Source organism: Phalaenopsis equestris, unplaced genomic scaffold (genome assembly GCF_001263595.1).
Source record: "Phalaenopsis equestris unplaced genomic scaffold, ASM126359v1 Scaffold000064, whole genome shotgun sequence".
Lineage (NCBI taxonomy): Eukaryota > Viridiplantae > Streptophyta > Magnoliopsida > Asparagales > Orchidaceae > Phalaenopsis > Phalaenopsis equestris.
In genome coordinates, this window is record NW_018164506.1 from 440,831 (window position 1) to 460,823 (window position 19,993).

The following is a 19,993-nucleotide window of genomic DNA, read 5'->3' on the forward strand; positions in this document are numbered from 1 at the left end:
TGAAGCCCTTACTCCTTTGCTTTTCTTATACCACGACGCCCAGCAGTGTCAGCGAACATTTTGAAATCGCCAGTCCAACGGCTAGTCTCTCCCTTATCGCATACACCGCACGAACTCCAATATATTTACTACCCCTGTCCCCCTCCTTCTCTCTCATCCCTTCTTCTGCAATAACTAAAGCCCAAAAGGACGAATCCCCACCACATTATTACCCTTTTGCTTCTTCATAACCCATTTTCTCTTCAAGACTCCAACGTAGAACCCTTCCTTTCGGCCATGGCTTCCCTTTTCTTCTCCCAAGTGCTTGTTCTTGTTCTTGCCGTGGCGCTCCATTTCTCCTGCGCCCTAAATCCCGATGGTAGCTCTCCTTGTCATTATGATACTTCTTCGCCCTATTTCGTTATCTCAGTTCTATGATTCATTGTAGGGATGGCGTTATTGGAGCTCAAGGAGGGGTTCAATGGCACCAACTGGATGCTTAGAAGCTGGACGGAGAAAGACCCAAATCCCTGTGGTTGGGCTGGAGTTACTTGCCATTTACCTGATCTTAGAGTTAGATCAATGTTGTTGTTTTACTGATTAGCATCTTCTTACTCCTTGTTACCTTTTTTATGTACTCCTTTGCTGAATATTTTGAATGTTGGGCAGAAGTCTTCCATACATGCAGCTTGGCGGCATTATTTCTCCTAGCATTGGCAAGCTGACGAGGCTGCATAGACTGTAAGGGCTCGTAATCCGAGGAGTAATGGTGACTAGGGCTGAAAATTTTTATGATTTTCCTTTTTTTTTTGTTTTTGGGGTTTTTTGCAGTGCTTTACATGAGAACAGCCTTCATGGACCGATTCCTGTAGAGATCAAGAACTGCACCGAGCTGAGAGCTTTGTGTGTGATCCTTTCCGATTTTGTTTTGGGAATTTTTCATATTTTTTACTTTTGGAATTATGGCATTATTGTCTGTGATTTATATATATATTATTATTGTTATTATTATTATTTTTATATATTATGAAGGTATTTGAGAGCTAATTACCTCCAAGGAAGCATTCCTCCTGAGATTGGGGAGCTTAAACATCTCACTATTCTGTTTGTTTTCTGGACCACCTCAGTTGTTCTTCTTTCTGCTTTATGTTTCATTTTGCTGTGTTGATAATGGCTCCATTAACTGCAGGGATTTGTCAAGCAATCTTTTAGTGGGAACTATTCCTCCTTCCATTGGCCAGCTTACGCAGCTTCATTTCCTGTGAGTATGCTCGTTTGTAATTTTTATTTTGAAGGAATGGAAGGTTTGAAATCATATTTATTCTTGCAAAAGTATGTATGCTGACCAATCTTTTTTCTTAGAAAGGCAATTTTTGAGCAGTTGTTCCCGCCCGGACCAAAAAATAAAAACAAAATGATTAACAAAGCAAACATTTTTAAAAGTGGTTATTTTATAAGAAAAAAATGTAAATTCTAGTAGAGGTTAGAGTCACATCGTTGGTCATGCCTTTTGCTCAATAGCACCAACATAGGGTAATTTAAGCAGTAATTCCATGACCATGTGATTGATCGAATAAAATTTATTCAGTTTAGTTTGATTGAGATTGTTTGGCTGCAATTATGTCGACTTATTTTTGATCCCTTAAATTTACTAAATAGGTATAATTATTATTTTCCAAGCCTGACTTAGCTTGTTTTCTCAAAAAGGGTCTAGGGTTCGCTTTGATGCTATTAAAAGTGTGTAGGTCCTGGATTGTGTTACATCTTATTTTTCTTCTATTTGTTTCCTAAATCTTAAACATTGTAGCTTTAGTTGACTCTCTCTATTCAACTTTAACTAACCATGTTTATTAAGTTGAACATTGCTTTTTCCCAAAATATAAGTAGGTCTCCAAACGCACTACACTGCTACTAATCATTTCCTTACTTCAATAGCTCAAAGCATTTAACATATTAACCTCAATCAGCTCTAGTCAACATTGGTCAATTATATTTAATCATCATCAAGCTTACTCAATTATATTTAATTCTTTAGACTCGGTCAACTCTATTGAACTGATTATAGTGGCCCCCAAATGCAACATTGGTCAATTATATTTAATCATCATCAACCTTAATCAATTATATTTAATTCTTTAGACTCGGCCAACTCTATTGAACTGATTATAGTGGCCCCCAAATGTGTTAAAGTTTAGACCTTAACTATTTGCAATTTTTTATTGAACAATTTGTTGCTCACATTCCTATCTTTAGGAAGACTATTCATGAGTTAAAAGGAGAGAGATGAAGGAGAAAGAGAGAGTACAAGTGAGGTGAAACTTTGTCGAAACACCATTGTGATGTCTACTTAATGGTATTTTGGGTTGTATTGTAAATAGTGGTTTGTTGGTGTAGTGCATTGAAAAGGAGCACTGTAGCAAGAGGGAGAGTGGAGCATGAAAGTTAGTAGTGGGGTAGTGCCAAGGTGTGAGAGTGTAGTGTAAATGAGTAACTGACATGTTCCAAGTGATGCGAAGCACCGATGACTCATGCAAATATATGCAGCATATTAGAAGTACTGGTTTAGAGTTCTGAATGTCGATTCCACATGGATAAGATAAACCCAATTTGTTAGATTTTCTAGTTTACTAAAGTTGGTAATAACTTGAAAAGTTTAATTAGCAAGTCAAAATGATTCTCAATCCTACTTTTTAGAAAGTAAGTCTATCCTAACGAGTAAGAAAAAATTAGAAGGAGGTCAAGTTTTAGAAAATTTTCCCCTTGAGTTGGTTCAATGAAAAACAAAATTGAGGATGTGATTAAGACATAATATCATTCAGAAGCATAGTTTTTCTTATCCCCTTTTGGTGGGTTTAAGAAAGATTGGTTATCATGAGCTTAGTTCTCTAAATCCCATGTCTAGCCCAAACAAAATCAACTCCCTATTGATTACATAAACACATAGGATATATTCATATTCCTTTGAGTTTATGTGATTAACCCGTTCCATTCTACACTTTTTCCTTTCGGATCTCAAAGTTCAGAATAGATTTTTAATATTCTGCTGGTCATATAGAATGTAAATTAAGATCAAGGGTTAGCACAACACTATTCTGAGAATCCTTTTCACTCATGAGTCATTATTATTTCATTCCAATAATTTGAGTGAGGTGACCCATGAGTGAGCTGCCCTTAATTGATGTTGGGGAAATAGTTAATCAATCCATTAAAAAATGATGAATCTTGGGTCCACCATTGAATTGGAACATCATCCAACTATTTTTCCTTCGTGTCAGGCATGAGAGTTGGGGGGAACTATTGTCCTTATTAAGAAGGTAAGGAAGAGGAGTTTTGGGGGGTGGTATAGTCATCCTTCATTCGAGAGAGATGAGAGCTCTGCACGGCCTTCTTCCTCTTTGAGGTCTCACCCTTTCTTTACTATTGCTTCTATCTCTGTCTGAGCCGTTTGGATACCTTGGCTGAAGATACATCCATCATCAAGTCAGAGATGTACGATTTGGCAGATCGCTACCCCCACATGAATTTGTAGAATAAGTGACAGTTTGATTATATTGCTGATTTTCATGCAGCATAGCTAGAGTTGTATCGGAGAAACCAACGTCTTGAAAGACCCGATCTAGTGGTTTTTCCTATATATACACCTTATAATATTTATGACAACACCCATGGACAGATAGAGGAGTACTCAAAAGAAGAAGAAGAGGATTGTTGATGATGCTCATGTTCTGTTCTGACTACTTGCTTTTGCTACTTATGCCTGTGATGTATTATGTTGTTATTGAGACTTATTTGTAAGGTTTGTAATTTATCTGGACAAACTTTGATGGCGGTTTTATGAATGTATTGTACTAAGGTTATAATGTTGTTTGGATTTAAGTTATTTATGGTATCTTCTATATATTTTTTGCAAGTAACTTGCATATATATGTTGTTGTTACACTTGCAATATATCTGAATGTATTGTACTAAGTTTATGATGTTGTTTGGATTTAAGTTATTTATGGTATCTTCTATATATTTTTTGCAAGTAGCTTGCATATATATGATGTTGTTACACTTGTAGTATATCTATTTTTGTTTAATTTAACTTGATATATTTGCATTTGATAAGTTTGAGGGGATTTTGTTCCTTTAAGATCTTTTCCCTTGAATGAAATCAAAGCTTTAAATTTTGATTCATTTTTTTTTAATCGTAGTAGGAACGAGCTAAAAATTGAACCAATATGGAATGATAAAATCACATGAATAGGTGTCATAAATTCTATTTGAGGTTTACTGACGTAGTAGAACTTGAACTATGAAATTTAATAAAAGCCTATCGGATCTATGTATTCAATTCTAGGATGATGTCGGCATATGGTTAATTAATTGCAATTGGATTGACATCTTTAGAAGTTTAGTCTTTAGTAATAGAGTTTTAAGTTTTAGTTTTTATATCATAAATTTTGAATCATAAAGGGATGTTCGAGCTAAAAATTGAACCAATATGGAATGATAAAATCACATGAATAGGTGTCATAAATTCTATTTGAGGTTTACTGACGTAGTAGATCTTGAACTATGGAATTTGATATAAGCCTATCGGATCTATGTATTCAATTCTAGGATGATGTTGGCATATGGTTAATTAATTGCAATTAGATTGACATTTTTAGAAGTTTAGTCTCTAGTAATAGAGTTTTAAGTTTTAGTTTTTATATCATAAATTTGGAATCATAAAGGGATGTTTTAAATTTTATTTATGGTGGTAATAATGGAATCCAATATTTTCATGAGCTAATCCACATATAATAATCCTTTGTGTTAAGTTGGAAAAGAGAATATTTGTATATATAAAAAAAAAAAAATTAAGAAAAATCAATCCAAAAGTAGGTTCATGAGCAAAAAGATTAAATGCTGAAAAAACTTTAGGGGAGAAGCTTGAGGAGTAGCTCTATTAAAAACTTGGTTTCACTTTTTTCCATAAATTAAAAAGCTTATGGACATTTCCAATTAAAATCAATCTCTGTGTTTATAAATTATATGCTTACCAATTTGATTTAATAGGTGGCTAAAGTTTTAAAATATGACATTTTCAATTGTATTAGTTAAGCTCCACCCAAAACATTTTAGAGTGAATTTATAGATTTACATACTTTTATGGATTACATTAAGGATTACTTCGGAAAGACAACTCATTAGATTCAGTTGTGCCTTTGTGTATGTGAATTTTAAAATTTTGGATTGTGGATGGTTTTTGACAATAACCCACTATTTATGAACTCTTTTTACATCAAAATTTAATTTTTGAGATTAATTGAGGGCAAGTGATGTTTAAGTTTGGGGGTTTTTGATATGTTTATAAATTGTACATGATGTCTCTTAATTCTACTAGTTTGTATATTTATATTATGCTTTAAGAAGGGTTTTAGTGTTGTATTGTAGGAATCAGGTAAAGGGAGCAACTGAAGTTCGAAACAAGAAGACAAAAATGAACAAAATAGTGTTGGCGCCAGGACTGGGCACCTAGGCACCATAATCAGTTTTAGATGTGCAAAGATCGAGGCCTAGAAATCTGTCTCCGTGAGGGTGTCACTTAGGCACTGGATATTGGGTGCCTAGGCGCCAGACAATGAGGAGTTTTTAGCCATTTTCCTGAACCCTCGGAAAGTCGACGTTATAATGCAGCGCCTAATGTTGCGGCACAATGCCAACCATGGGCGCCTAAGTGCCTGTATGCACAAGTTGACGGTTCTAGCATGCAGATGCGTCTTTTTGTTGGGAGAAATTCTATAAATGATGGAAATGTTTGAGGGGCTTTTCCTTCATTTCTTATGCAACTTGGAGCGTGGAGAGCTGTTGGAGTTGGAGAGATAACTTGGGATTTTTGCAACTTGGAGCACGAAGAACTTGGGGAGGAGGCCAAACAACTTGCAAAGAGTCTTTGACTTAAGGAGAGAGTTTGAGACGATTTAGAGAGTGGTAATACTTACTGTTTGTGACTTTATTTTCCTGAACCCTCAGAAAGTCGACGTTATAATGCAACGCCTAATGTTGCGGCGCAATGCCAACCATGGGCGCCTAAGTGCCTGTATGAACAAGTTGACGGTTCTAGCATGCAGATGCGTCTTTTTGTTGGGAGAAATTCTATAAATGATGGAAATGTTTGAGGGGCTTTTCCTTCATTTCTTATGCAACTTGGAGCGTGGAGAGCTGTTGGAGAAGGCCAAATAACTTGGGATTTTTGCAACTTGGAGCACGAAGAACTTGGGGAGAAGGAGGCCAAACAACTTGCAAGGAGTCTTTGACTGAAGGAGAGAGTTTGAGAGGATTTAGAGAGTGGTAATACTTACTGTTTGTGACTTCATCATATTGCTTTGTGTTAGAAAGGAGATAAGTAAATTCAAGTGCTCTTCTTTTTTAGATTTCTTGTTAAGAATTGTTGTATGTTATATGTCCTTCATTCAAAATTTGATTGGATGTGTTTTGTCATGAGTAGTAAATAGTTTTTTTTTGTTTCTCCCTTGAAATGAAAATTTGATAGTATAAAATTGAGATTTTTTTGATGATCTGTTCTTAAGTTCTCAGAATTGTGATGTGTTAACCCTGAATCTTAATTTACATTCTATCTAACAAATAGAATAGTTAAAATCTATCGTGAACTCTGAGATCCAGAAAGAGAAAATGTAGAACGAAATGGTTAATCACATAAACTCATAGGAATCAGAATATATCCCTTGAGTTTATGCAATCAATAAGGAGATAATGTTGCTTAGGTTAAAATTTAGGGATCTAAATACACAATGCAAAAGCAAGAAATAAAATCATTTATGCAGATACACATGGGTTGCCTCCCTAAAAGCGTTTAGTTTATTGCCCTCAACTCAACAATGCCAATTTTATTTTTCAGGATGATTTTGATTCACAGTCTCTCTATGGCCAAGTCTATCTTCTCCTAAGTACAATTTGAGTCTTTGACCATTAACCTCAAACACTCGGCTGGACTTTTATCCTCAATATCAACCGCTCCAAATGAGTAACTTTAGCAACAGTGAAAGGGCTAGACCACCTTGACTTAGGTTTTACAGGAGAATTAAATAATAAAACCTCTTGTCTAGGCTGGAAATCTTTTTTATTAGGTTTCTGATTGTACTATTTTTTAGTTTCTTTTTTATAAAATTTGACACTTTCATAAGCTTCAATTATAATCTCTTCCAATTCATTTATAATCTGTTATGGCGGTGCAACACCAGCCCCATAGCTGTATACTTACATGTGTTGGGAATTCGAAGTACGAAACACGGAAAATTCAAAACACAAACTAACACGCAAGCCATAAATCAAATACACAATGCAAAAGCAAGAAATAAAATCATTTATGCAGATACACATGGGTTGCCTCCCTAAAAGCGTTTAGTTTATTGCCCTCAACTCAACAATGCCAATTTTATTTTTCAGGATGATTTTGATTCACAGTCTCTCTATGGCCAAGTCTATCTTCTCCTAAGTACAATTTGAGTCTTTGACCATTAACCTCAAACACTCGGCTGGACTTTTATCCTCAATATCAACCGCTCCAAATGAGTAACTTTAGCAACAGTGAAAGGGCTAGACCACCTTGACTGGGGTTTTATAGGAGAATTAAATAATAAAACCTCTTGTCCAGGCTGGAAATCTTTTTTATTAGGTTTCTGATTGTACTATTTTTTAGTTTCTTTTTTATAAAATTTGACACTTTCATAAGCTTCAATTATAATCTCTTCCAATTCATTTATAATCTGTTATGGCGGTGCAACACCAGCCCCATAGCTGTATACTTACATGTGTTGGGAATTCGAAGTACGAAACACGGAAAATTCAAAACACGAACTAACATGCAAGCCATAAATCAAATACACAATGCAAAAGCAAGAAATAAAATCATTTATGCAGATACACATGGGTTGCCTCCCTAAAAACGCTTAGTTTATTGCCCTCAACTCAACAATGTCAATTTTATTTTTCAGGATGATTTTGATTCACAGTCTCTCTATGGCCAAGTCTATCTTCTCCTAAGTACAATTTGAGTCTTTGACCATTAACCTCAAACACTCGGCTGGACTTTTATCCTCAATATCAACCGCTCCAAATGAGTAACTTTAGCAACAGTGAAAGGGCTAGACCACCTTGACTTAGGTTTTATAGGAGAATTAAATAATAAAACCTCTTGTCCAGGCTGGAAATCTTTTTTATTAGGTTTCTGATTGTACTATTTTTTAGTTTCTTTTTTATAAAATTTGACACTTTCATAAGCTTCAATTATAATCTCTTCCAATTCATTTATAATCTGTTATGGCGGTGCAACACCAGCCCCATAGCTGTATACTTACATGTGTTGGGAATTCGAAGTACGAAACACGGAAAATTCAAAACACGAACTAACACGCAAGCCATAAATCAAATACACAATGCAAAAGCAAGAAATAAAATCATTTATGCAGATACACATGGGTTGCCTCCCTAAAAACGTTTAGTTTATTGCCCTCAACTCAACAATGTCAATTTTATTTTTCAGGATGATTTTGATTCACAGTCTCTCTATGACCAAGTCTATCTTCTTCTAAGTACAATTTGACCATTAACCTCAAAGGTTTTACAGGAGAATTAAGTAATAAAACCTCTTGTCCAGGCTGGAAATCTTTCTTATTAGGTTTCTGATTGTACCATTTTTTAGTTTCTTTTTTACAAAATTTGACACTTTCATATGCTTCATTTATAATCTCTTCCAATTTATTTAATTGTATCAATTTTTTTATGTCGAATCCTTTAAGTTATAATTGAACTCTTTTATTGCTCAAAATGCCTTATGGTCTAATTCCACGGGTAAATGACAAGCCTCACCAAATATATAAGCCGATAAGGGGACATTCCAATTGAAGTTTTATATGCAGTTCTATAGACCCATAATGCATCATCTATTCTTAAGGTCTAATTTATACTATTAAGATTAACTGTTTTCTCAAGGATCATCTTAATTTTCCTCTTCAAACCCTTCACTAGACCACCCGTTTGAAGGTGGTAGGCAGATCACAGTTTCTCTATGGCCAAGTCTATCTGTATTCAATTTATTTAATTGTATCAATTTTTTTCTGTTGAATATTTAAGTTATAATTGAACTCTTTTATTGCTCAAAAATGCCTTATGGTCTAATTCCACAGGTAAATGACAAGCCTCACCAAATATAAGCCGATAAGGGGACATTCCAATTGAAGTTTTATATGCAGTCCTATAGACCCATAATGCATCATCTATTCTTAAAGTCTAATTTATACTATTAAGATTAACTGTTTTCTCAAGGATCATCTTAATTTTCCTCTTCAAACCCTTCACTAGACCACCCGTTTGAAGGTGGTAGGCAGATCACAGTTTCTCTATGGCCAAGTCTATCTGTATTTAGGAGAAGATAGAGTCTTTGGCCATTAACCTCAAACACTCGACTGGACTTTTTATCCTCAATATCAACTGCTCCAAATGAGTAAACTTTAGCAACAGTGAAAGGGCCATACCCCTTGGACTTGGGTTTTACAGGAGAATTAACTAATAAAGCCTCTTGTCCAGGCTGGAAATCTTTTTTATTAGGTTTTTGATTGTACCATTTTTAGTTTCTTTTTTATAAAATTTGACACTTTCATAAGCTTCATTTATAATCTCTTCCAATTCATTTAATTGTATCAAATTTTTTTCTGTCCAATCCTTTAAGTTATAATTGAACTCTTTTATTGCTCAAAATGCCTTATGGTCTAATTCCACAAGTAAATGACAAGCCTCACCAAATATAAGCCTATAAGGGGACATTCCGATTGATGTTTTATATGCAGTCCTGTAGACCCATAATGCATCATCTATTCTAAGGTCTAATTTATCCTATTAAGATTAACTGTTTTAAGGTCTATTAAGATTAACTGTTTTCTCAAGGATCGTCTTAATTTTCCTATTCAAAACCTTCACTAGACCACCAGTTTGAGGGTGGTAGGCAGTGAAAGTCTTATGTTTTATCTTATAAGGATCGTCTTAATTTTACTATTCAAAACCTTCACTAGACCACCAGTTTGAGGGTGGTAGGCAGTGAAAGTCTTATGTTTTATCTTATATTTACCAACTAAAGTTTCAATTCTTTATTCCTAAAGTGATTCCACCCATCGCTGATAATCTCCCAAGCGTTCCAAAACTGCAAAAATATATTTTTCTTCAAAAATTTAGAACGGCTCTGAGCCTCACAATTAATACTGCCAAAATATATCCTAGTGAAGTTATGAAATGACCCATGAAATCTCAATCTCAAGCATAAAAAAATTTCACTTCCAAAATATAGTTCAGGGACATTTCATCTCTTTTTGATATGTTGCTCAGTCTCTGACATATATTCATTTATATTCTTAAAGAGAGTAGACCAACACTAAAATCCAGATTGAAGAATCTTAGAAGTAGTTATATAAACCTCAAAATGCGCTTCATATTTTGAGTCATGACATCTCCTAATCACATCTTCGGTTTCTTCTAAGGGTAAACATCTCCTAATAACCAGATTTTTATATTTTCTATATGAATCACCCCAAAAATAAAATTTGGCATAATTCATGAACTTTTTCCTCTGGTGGTAATACAGATTGTAGGGTAAAATATCTCTCAATGAAGTTCACTACATATACAAACCAAAACACATGTTCATCAGAAATTGCAAGAAGCTACTCATTAGGGAAGTTCTCATTATTATTATATCTTATAGACCCATAATGCATCATCTATTCTTAAGGTCTAATTTATCCTATTAAGTTTAACTGTTTTCTCAAGGATTGTCTTAATTTTCCTATTCAAAACCTTCACTAGACCACCAGTTTGAGGGTGGGGTAGGCAGATCATAGTCTCTCTATGGCCAAGTCTATCTTCTCCTAAGTACAATTTGAGTCTTTGGCCATTGACCTCAAACACTCGACTGGACTTTTTATCCTCAATATCAACCGCTTCAAATGAGTAAACTTTAGCAACAATGAAAGGGCCATACCACTTGGACTTAGGTTTTACAAGAGAATTAAGTAATAAAATCTCTTGTCCATGCTGAAAATCTTTCTTATTAGGTTTTTGATTGTACCATCTTTTAGTTTCTTTTTTATAAAATTTGACACTATCATAAGATTCATTTATAATCTCTTCCAATTCATTTAATTGTATCAAATTTTTTTCTGTCAAATCCTTTAAGTTATAATTGAACTCTTTTATTGCTCAAAATGCCTTATGGTCTAATTCCACAGGTAAATGACAAGCTGCACCAAATATAAGCCTATAAGGGGACATTCCGATTGATGTTTTATATCCTATAGACCCATAATGCATCTATATGCAGTCCTGTAGACCCATAATGCATCATCTATTCTAAGGTCTAATTTATCCTATTAAGATTAACTGTTTTAAGGATCGTCTTAATTTTACTATTCAAAACCTTCACTAGACCACCAGTTTGAGGGTGGTAGGCAGTGAAAGTCTTATGTTTTATCTTATATTTACCAACTAAAGTTTCAATTCTTTATTGCTAAAGTGATTCCACCCATCACTGATAATCTTCCAAGCGTTCCAAAACTGCAAAAATATATTTTTCTTCAAAAATTTAGAACGGCTCTGAGCCTCACAATTAATACTGCCAAAATATATCCTAGTGAAGTTATGAAATGACCCATGAAATCTCAATCCCAAGCATAAAAAATTTTCACTTCCAAAATATAGTTCAGGGACATTTCATCTCTTTTTGATATGTTGCTCACTCTCTGACATATATTCATTTATATTCTTAAAGAGAGTAGACCAATACTAAAATACAGATTGAAGAATCTTAGAAGTAGTTCTATAAACCTTAAAATGCGCTTCATATTTTGAGTCATGACATCTCCTAATCACATCTTGGGTTTCTTCTGTGGGTAAACATCTCCTAATAATCATATTTTTATATTTTCTATATAAGTATGAATCACCCCAAAAATAAAATCTGGCATAATGCATGAACTTTTTCCCCGGGTGGTAATACAGATTGTAGGGTAAAATATCACTCACAATGAAGTTCACTACATATACAAACCAAAATACATGTTCATCAGAAATTGCAAGAAGCTACTCATTAGCTCATTAGGGAAGTTCTCATTATTTCCATCAAGAGAATCTAGAGAAAAACCCTGATCAAGTTTAGATATATGGTTTGCTATCTGGTTCTCAGTGACTTTTCTATCAACTACATTGATATCAAACTTCTGTAACAAAATGTTCCAACGGATCAATCGAAACTTTTCATCATTTTTAGTTAATAGGTATCGTATCATGGCATGATCAGTGTGCACAATGCACCGAGTCTCAATCAGATAAGACCTAAATTTATCGAATGTATATACTATAGCTAAGAGCTCATTCTTAGTAGTAGTATAATTGAGTTAAACCTCGTTCAGACTCTTACTGAATTAATGTATTGCTCGAAAATCCTTATCTTTCCGCTGGCCTAATACTGTTTCTATAGCATAGTCACTAGCGTCACACATGAGTTCAAAATGAACCGCTCAATTGGACACAACTAGAATCGACACAGTGACTAATTTAGCTTTCAAGATCTCAAAGGCAATGTGAGCAGTCTTTATTAAAATCAAATGGGCATCCTTTTCTAATAAATGACAAAGAGGCAGTTTTTATTAAAATAAAATGGAACATCCTTTTCTAATAAATGTTAGAGGTTTGATAATCTTAGAAAAATCTCTAATGTACCGCCTATAGAAATCATCATGTCCTAGAAAACTACAAACTCCTCTCACCGAAATGGGTAGGGATAGTTTCTCTATCACATGAATTTTAGCTGGATCTACTTTTATTCCCTTTTCAAGAAATATGTCCCAATACAATTCTTTTCGTCATCATGAATTGACATTTTTCCTAATTAAGTATTAGATGTCTCTCCTCACATCTCTGTAACACTCACTCTAACAAGATTTTCAAGTCAAGTATCAAAAGATGGACAAAACAAAAAAATCATCTATAAATACTTCAAATCTTCTTTAATGATAATTATATAATATAAATATCATGCAACACTAGAAAGTGACAGGTGCATTACAGAGTTCAAATGACATTCTCCTAAACATAAAAGTCCCATAAGAACTTGTCAATGTAGTCTTTTTTTTTTTATTTTCTGAAGCTATGAGAATTTGGTGGTCATGAATTGACACTTTTCTTAATTACATATTAGATGTCTCTCCTCACATCTCTGTAACACTCTAACAAGATTTTCAAGTCAAGCATCAAAAGATGGACAAAACAGAAAAACCATCTATAAATACTTTAAATCTTCTTTAATGATAATTATAGAATATAAACATCATGCAACACTGGAAAGTGACAGGTGCATTACACAGTTCAAATGGCATTCTCCTAAACACAAAAGTCCCATAAAAACTTGTCAATGTAGTCTTTTTTTGATTTTCTGAAGCTATGAGAATTTGGTGGTCATGAATTGACATTTTTCCTAATTAAGTATTAGATGTCTCTCTAACACTCTGACAAGATTTTCAATTCAAGTATCAAAAGATGGACAAAACAGAAAAACCATCTATAAATACTTTAAATCTTCTTTAATGATAATTATAGAATATAAACATCATGCAACACTGGAAAGTGACAGGTGCATTACAAGGTTCAAATGACATTCTCCTAAACACAAAAGTCCCATAAGAACTTGTCATTGTAATCTTTTTTTGATTTTCTAAAGCTATGAGAATTTGGTGGTCATGAATTGACATTTTTCCTAATTAAGTATTAGATGTCTCTCTAACACTCTGACAAGATTTTCAATTCAAGTATCAAAAGATGGACAAAACAGAAAAACCATCTATAAATACTTTAAATCTTCTTTAATGATAATTATAGAATATAAACATCATGCAACACTGGAAAGTGACAGGTGCATTACACAGTTCAAATGGCATTCTCCTAAACACAAAAGTCCCATAAAAACTTGTCAATGTAGTCTTTTTTTGATTTTCTGAAGCTATGAGAATTTGGTGGTCATGAATTGACATTTTTCCTAATTAAGTATTAGATGTTTCTCCTCACATCTATGTAAGACTCTAACAAGATTTTCAAGTCAAGTATCAAAAGATGTACAAAACAGAAAAATCATCTATAAATACTTCAAATCTTCTTTAATGATAATTATGGAATATAAACATCATGCAACACTGGAAAGTGACAGGTGCATTACAGAGTTCAAATGACATTCTCCTAAACACAAAGTCCCATAAGAACTTGTCAATGTAGTCTTTATTTTATTTTCTGAAGCTATGAGAATTTGGTGGTACCTTCTAAGAAACAGAAAAAATGCGTGGTCAGCCAATCTATCAAACATTTAATCTAGAAAAAGAAGGGAAAAATTGTCTTTCCTAGTGGCGGCATTTAACTTATATAATCGATATAAATCTGTTTTCCTGTAACCTGTCGTGTGGTATCAATTCATTCTTCTTATTCTCCACAATAATCACCCCTCCTTTCTTGGGTAAATGGATAAAACTAACCTAGACACACTATCGAGATGGAGGTAGATGATATCTACATCATGTCACTTCGCAATCTGTTTCTTAAATAATTCATTCATCAAAGGGTTAAGTCCTGTTTGAGGGTCAACCTTAGGTTTATGGTCCTCCATAAGTATTCTATGTATGCACAGTGCATCTAATCCCCTTAATATCCACTATTGTCCAACCAAAGACCATCCTAAAGGTCCTCAGAACTCCCATCAACTTTACTTATTACAAATCATTAAGTTCAGAGGATATAATAATAGGTAATGTGGGGAAGTCTCCTCTAAATATACATACTTCGGGTGTTTGAGCAAGACTTTCATTTCTAATTGAGGAGACTCCTCTATAGATGGCACTAAGGGTTTGGAATAAACTCCATAAGTTCAAACCAATCCCTAAACACCCTAGTTGCCTCTTAAAGTATAGCTGATTAATTCTTAAAGTCTATACCCTTCCTCACTCAAACTTCGCTCTACAGGGTTGCCAGCTTCCGAATTTTCTTGAAATTGACTTCTAAACAACCCATCTACTAGGTCTAGCCTAAAACAAGAATCATCTTCAGAATCTAAGTGGTGTTTCATTGATTTCAAAACATTAAATGTCATACGTTTGCTTCATCTCCAGAATCTGTGGGGTGCTTTATCGCCAATTCTCCATTTTGAACATCTATCATAGGCGTTTGCTAAGAAAGATCCACCTAAAATTATCGGAATCTCCTTATCTTCTTTCATTTCTTAAATAATAAAATTCACTAGGAAGATGTACTTATACACTTTTACCAAAACATCCTTTACGGCCCCCCTTTACGACCCCCCTTTACGACCCCCCCTAAAGATAGGCAAGAACATAAGGTTAATATTGACACTTAAGTCATATAAAGCTTTCTCAAAAAATTTCTCACATATAACACTTAGGATAGTAAAATTATTAGGGTCCTTGAGTTTCTGAGGAAACTTTTTTTTGTATAATAGCACCACATTCCTCACCCAGTGCTATAATCTCAAAATCCCCTAACTTATGTTTTTTATTTAGTATGTCCGTCATAAACTTAACGTAGCTAGTCATTTGTTCTAAAGTTTCGGCGAAGGGAATATTGATGATAAGCTTCTTAAGCACTTCCAAAAATCTAAAGAATTACCGATCCAACTTGTGTTTTTTGAAACCTTTGAGGAAATGGTGGAGGCGGTCTTTCTAAATAAGTCTTAAGGGATGAGACTGTTCTTCCTAAATCCTTATAAGGGTTTTCAATTGGTCTTTCGGGCTCAGGATTGTCTTCTACTTCCTCGAGCTCCCTCCTACTTCCTTTAATTTCCTTCCACTCCTCAATTTAATAGCCTTCACTTGCTCATTACTCTTCTTCTTAGGGTTGACTTTGGCGTTATTAGGAAGAGTTCATTATGGTCTATTTCTAAAGAGTTTGCTATTTGGCTCAATTTGTTTTCTATATTCCTAATGGCTGCAGCTTGACTCTGCAGTTGATTTCCTATTTGCATCACTATTTCTTCCAAAGACAGCTTTTTATCCTTAAACTGTAGGTTTGAGTTAACGCCAAGAGGGTAAGTCTGTCTTGGGTTACTGCTACCTTGGTTACTTCAATTTCCTATACATTGAATTGGTTATTTCTCTACTGTTGGTTCCCTACCTTTAGGTTATTATTATTCCAATTAAAATTAGGGTAATTCTTTCAACCTGGGTTATAGGTGTTGAAATATGAGTTGTTGAACCTATTAATAATGACGTTCATTGTCTTTACAGACAATGCACTAGGATCCACCAGTTGTCCCATAAGAATTTTCCTCTATGATTGAAGGTTAATGTGGGTGATTCAGTCCTAATTAGTTTAACTTTTAAGAGATAACCGCTACTTGAGAAGTCAAAATTGATAGAATATCTATGTTGGGCACACCGACTACCTTTTTAGGGTTTACTCGATCAGAAGATCATTGAAAATTATTTGCCGTCATCTCCTCAATCAATGATAGACCTCATCAAAGGGTTTCAACATTAGGGAAGTATGGGTGTTGAAGTATGGGTTGTTGAACCTATTATTAATGATGTTCATTGTCTCTACAGACAATGCATTAGGATCCACCAGTTGTTCATAATAATTTTCCTCTATGATTGGAGGGTTAATGGGAGTGATTCATTCCTAGTTAGTTTAACTTTTAGAGATTGAGAAGTTAAAATTGATAGAATAGGGTTTCGACATTAAGGAAGTATGGGTTGTTGAACCTATTATTAATGATGTTCATTGTCTCTACAGACAATGCATTAGGATCCACCAGTTGTTCATAATAATTTTCCTCTATGATTGGAGGGTTAATGGGGGTGATTCATTCCTAGTTAGTTTAACTTTTAGAGATTGAGAAGTTAAAATTGATAGAATATCTATGTTGTGCACACTGACTACCTTTTTATAGTTTACTCGATCAGAAGATCATTGAAAATTATTTGTTGTCGTCTCCTCAATCAATGATAGGCCTCATCAAAGAGTTTCGACATTAGGGAACCTTCTGCAGCTATGTCTATGATCGACCTAATAAGACCTTACCAATCTGTTATAAAAAGTCTAAATGATCAACCAATTCGTATGCCTTTCCCAGACTTCGTAAATTTATTCTTCATAAACTGGCGAAAAGAGATAATATTGTTCCCAGGTTTGACCCTTTTTTATGGTGGAAAATACTACACAAAATATCTGGGTCAGATCATTTCAGGTCAACCCAGGAGCTAAGGAATTAAGCCACATTTTAGTTTTTTAGAACTGTGTGCCACATTTCGCTAAAGAAAAGACTTTAGCCTAACAATGTCGTTGGAGGCATCATTATAGCGAAATGTGGCACACAGTTCTAAAAAGCTTGCTAAGTGCAAATTAGGGTCTTTTGATGGTGTTCTTTTAAACTGGTTGTTTTGCACCATCCAGATAATGATGCGCTTTAATTCAAACGAGTTGGCCTTCATGTCAGGGGTATTGATGCTTGTTGGTTTTATTTTTGTATTTGGAAAAATAAGTTTTCATTTTTGAAAATAAGATTTAATAGATCTCGAATATTTAATTATTTAAATAATTGAATATGATATTATAAGTAATGTCATCTCGAAAGATGAGAATATCACTTAATAATGAGTTCAATTATTTAAATTAAGAAATTTATGATATTTGTTTTGTGTGCTAATATACTAACAAATCTTTCCCCTATATAGGGTTTAGATTATCCGGGTTACTAATTTCCTATAGGTGCAAGTCCTATAGTTAATTACATCGTAAACTATCAAAATCATTGAAGAAAACTCTAGATTAAGATTGATGTTATGTCTTCAAGAATTCAACGTTTAGTTTATATGATGGATCCTAAGATTAAAGTAATATTTATCGAAGAAAGTGAAACATTAAAACTTAGTATAATGGAAGACACAACATAGATTATTATCCACTTGTCATAAACATTCAGTCTAGCTAATTACATCTATAGTTAATTACATTTTAAGCTACCAAAATCACTTAAGAAAACTTTCGATTAAGATTGATGTTATGTCTTCAAGAATTCAACGTTTAGTTTCTACGATGGATCCTAAGATTAAAGTAATATTTACCGAAGAAAGTGAGATATTAAAACTTAGTATAATGGAAGACACAACATAGATTATTATCCACTTGTCATAAACATTCAGTCTAGCTAATTACATCTATAGTTAATTACATTTTAAGCTACCAAAATCACTTAAGAAAACTTTCGATTAAGATTGATGTTATGTCTTCAAGAATTCAACGTTTAGTTTCTACGATGGATCCTAAGATTAAAGTAATATTTATCGAAGAAAGTGCAACATTAAAACTTAGTCGCAATTTGCAAGTTCTTGGTTGATTTATATCTTATTTTGTGACTATTTCATTGGGCTCATTGACTATGTTCATGTCATCAACTTTTTTTAAAAGCAAATTGCACCTATCTGTTCTCACGGCGTTCATATTGTATCAATGACTTTCTATAGCGCATGTTAAAATGGTCCCCACATTTTAATTGATGTGTGGAACTCATTTCACTTTAATTTGAACCTCGTTTTCATGACTTCGTTTCTATTATTTAACCAATCTACATTTGTTTATGTTCATGTCATCAACTTTTTTTTAAAAGCAAATTGCACCTGTCTGTTCTCACAACGTTCATATTGTATCAATGACTTTCTATAGCGCTTGTTAAAATGGTCCCCACATTTTAATTGATGTGTGGAACTCATTTCACTTTAATTTGGATCTCGTTTTCATGACTTCGTTTCTATTATTTAACCAATCTACATTTGTGCCATGTTTAGATTCTCTACAAGAAGTAGTGGTTAAAGTTTTTGTGCTCACTAGCTTCTTGGTAATGATAACCTCATTATTTGTTGATATTATCACCAAACATACTTCACAAGTTCTAGAAAGGCATCACCTCATTATTTGTTGATATTATCACCAAAAATACTTCACAAGTTCTATGTAGGCATCAACCTCTTTCTACTTATGATGCACATGATGATTTTTTATCACAATAGGTTTCTAACTCTTTGATTAGAGCATTCGTATCATTGACTCCCTTTTGGGAAAACTTTTCTTTATGCCATGAGAGGCGTGAATCATAAGAAAAAAAAAAAATATATATATATATAGATATTTTGTTAACAAACGCCCTTTCTCTTTTTTGTAGTTGTATTTTGCTCTTCTTTTTCTAGTTGTATTTTGCTTTTAAAAAAATAGAACACGACTTCATTATTTTCATTGGATATATGAAAAAATAGATGATATAATAAGAAAAAAATAATAGTTAAAATACTTGCAATTGCAATTAAAATAACATGTATAATAATAACAACATATTCATTAATTACTAGCTTTTTTTTATGGTAAATCTCCACGATAACATAGATGAAATTATAAAAAAATATACAACAACAATAACAACAAGCCTTATTCCACTAAGTGAGGTTGGCTACTTGAATCAATTTTCTCCATTGTGTTGTATTGAGTGTCATATTTTCATTTTATTTTAATAAATTAAATTAAGATCATTTTTTTTACAACATGCCCATGTCTTCTTAGGTATCCCTCTACCCATCTTAATACAAGATGAATCTAAAACATCTATTCTCCAAACTAAATCATCAAATGATCGATGTTTAAAACATCTATTCTCCATACTAAATTATCAGATGATAGATGTTTAATGTGACCAAACTATCTAAGATGACTCTCTCTAATGTTGTCTGTCACTGTAATTGCACTAACCCTTTCATGTTTCTAACAACATCCGCAACTATTTCACCATCACTTTGAACAATAGACACGAGGCATCTAACATGTTCTCTCCTTTTTGTGGCATGATCACTCATTGTTATAGCCCCGCTACTAGATCTACTACTACTAAAATTGCATTCCATGTATTCAATTTTAAAACCACTCGAATGAATGCCTT

At 33.6% G+C, this 19,993-nt stretch overlaps 1 protein-coding gene across 2 annotated transcripts in view; it reads left to right on the top strand.

The window, feature by feature from the left end:
* The window catches only part of LOC110019610 (LRR receptor-like serine/threonine-protein kinase FEI 1), a 24,493-nt gene continuing 4,500 nt past the window's right edge, over nucleotides 1-19,993 (top strand). Inside the window, exons 1-6 of one of the 2 annotated variants that reach the window (XM_020717344.1) lie at nucleotides 1-358; nucleotides 428-563; nucleotides 649-720; nucleotides 811-882; nucleotides 1,012-1,083; nucleotides 1,169-1,240. In XM_020717344.1, the coding sequence (XP_020573003.1) occupies nucleotides 277-358; nucleotides 428-563; nucleotides 649-720; nucleotides 811-882; nucleotides 1,012-1,083; nucleotides 1,169-1,240 (506 nt within the window). In that variant the 5' untranslated portion in view covers nucleotides 1-276. The remainder of the gene's footprint in view (nucleotides 359-427; nucleotides 564-648; nucleotides 721-810; nucleotides 883-1,011; nucleotides 1,084-1,168; nucleotides 1,241-19,993) is intronic. The other variant, XM_020717346.1, reaches the window with a different exon arrangement.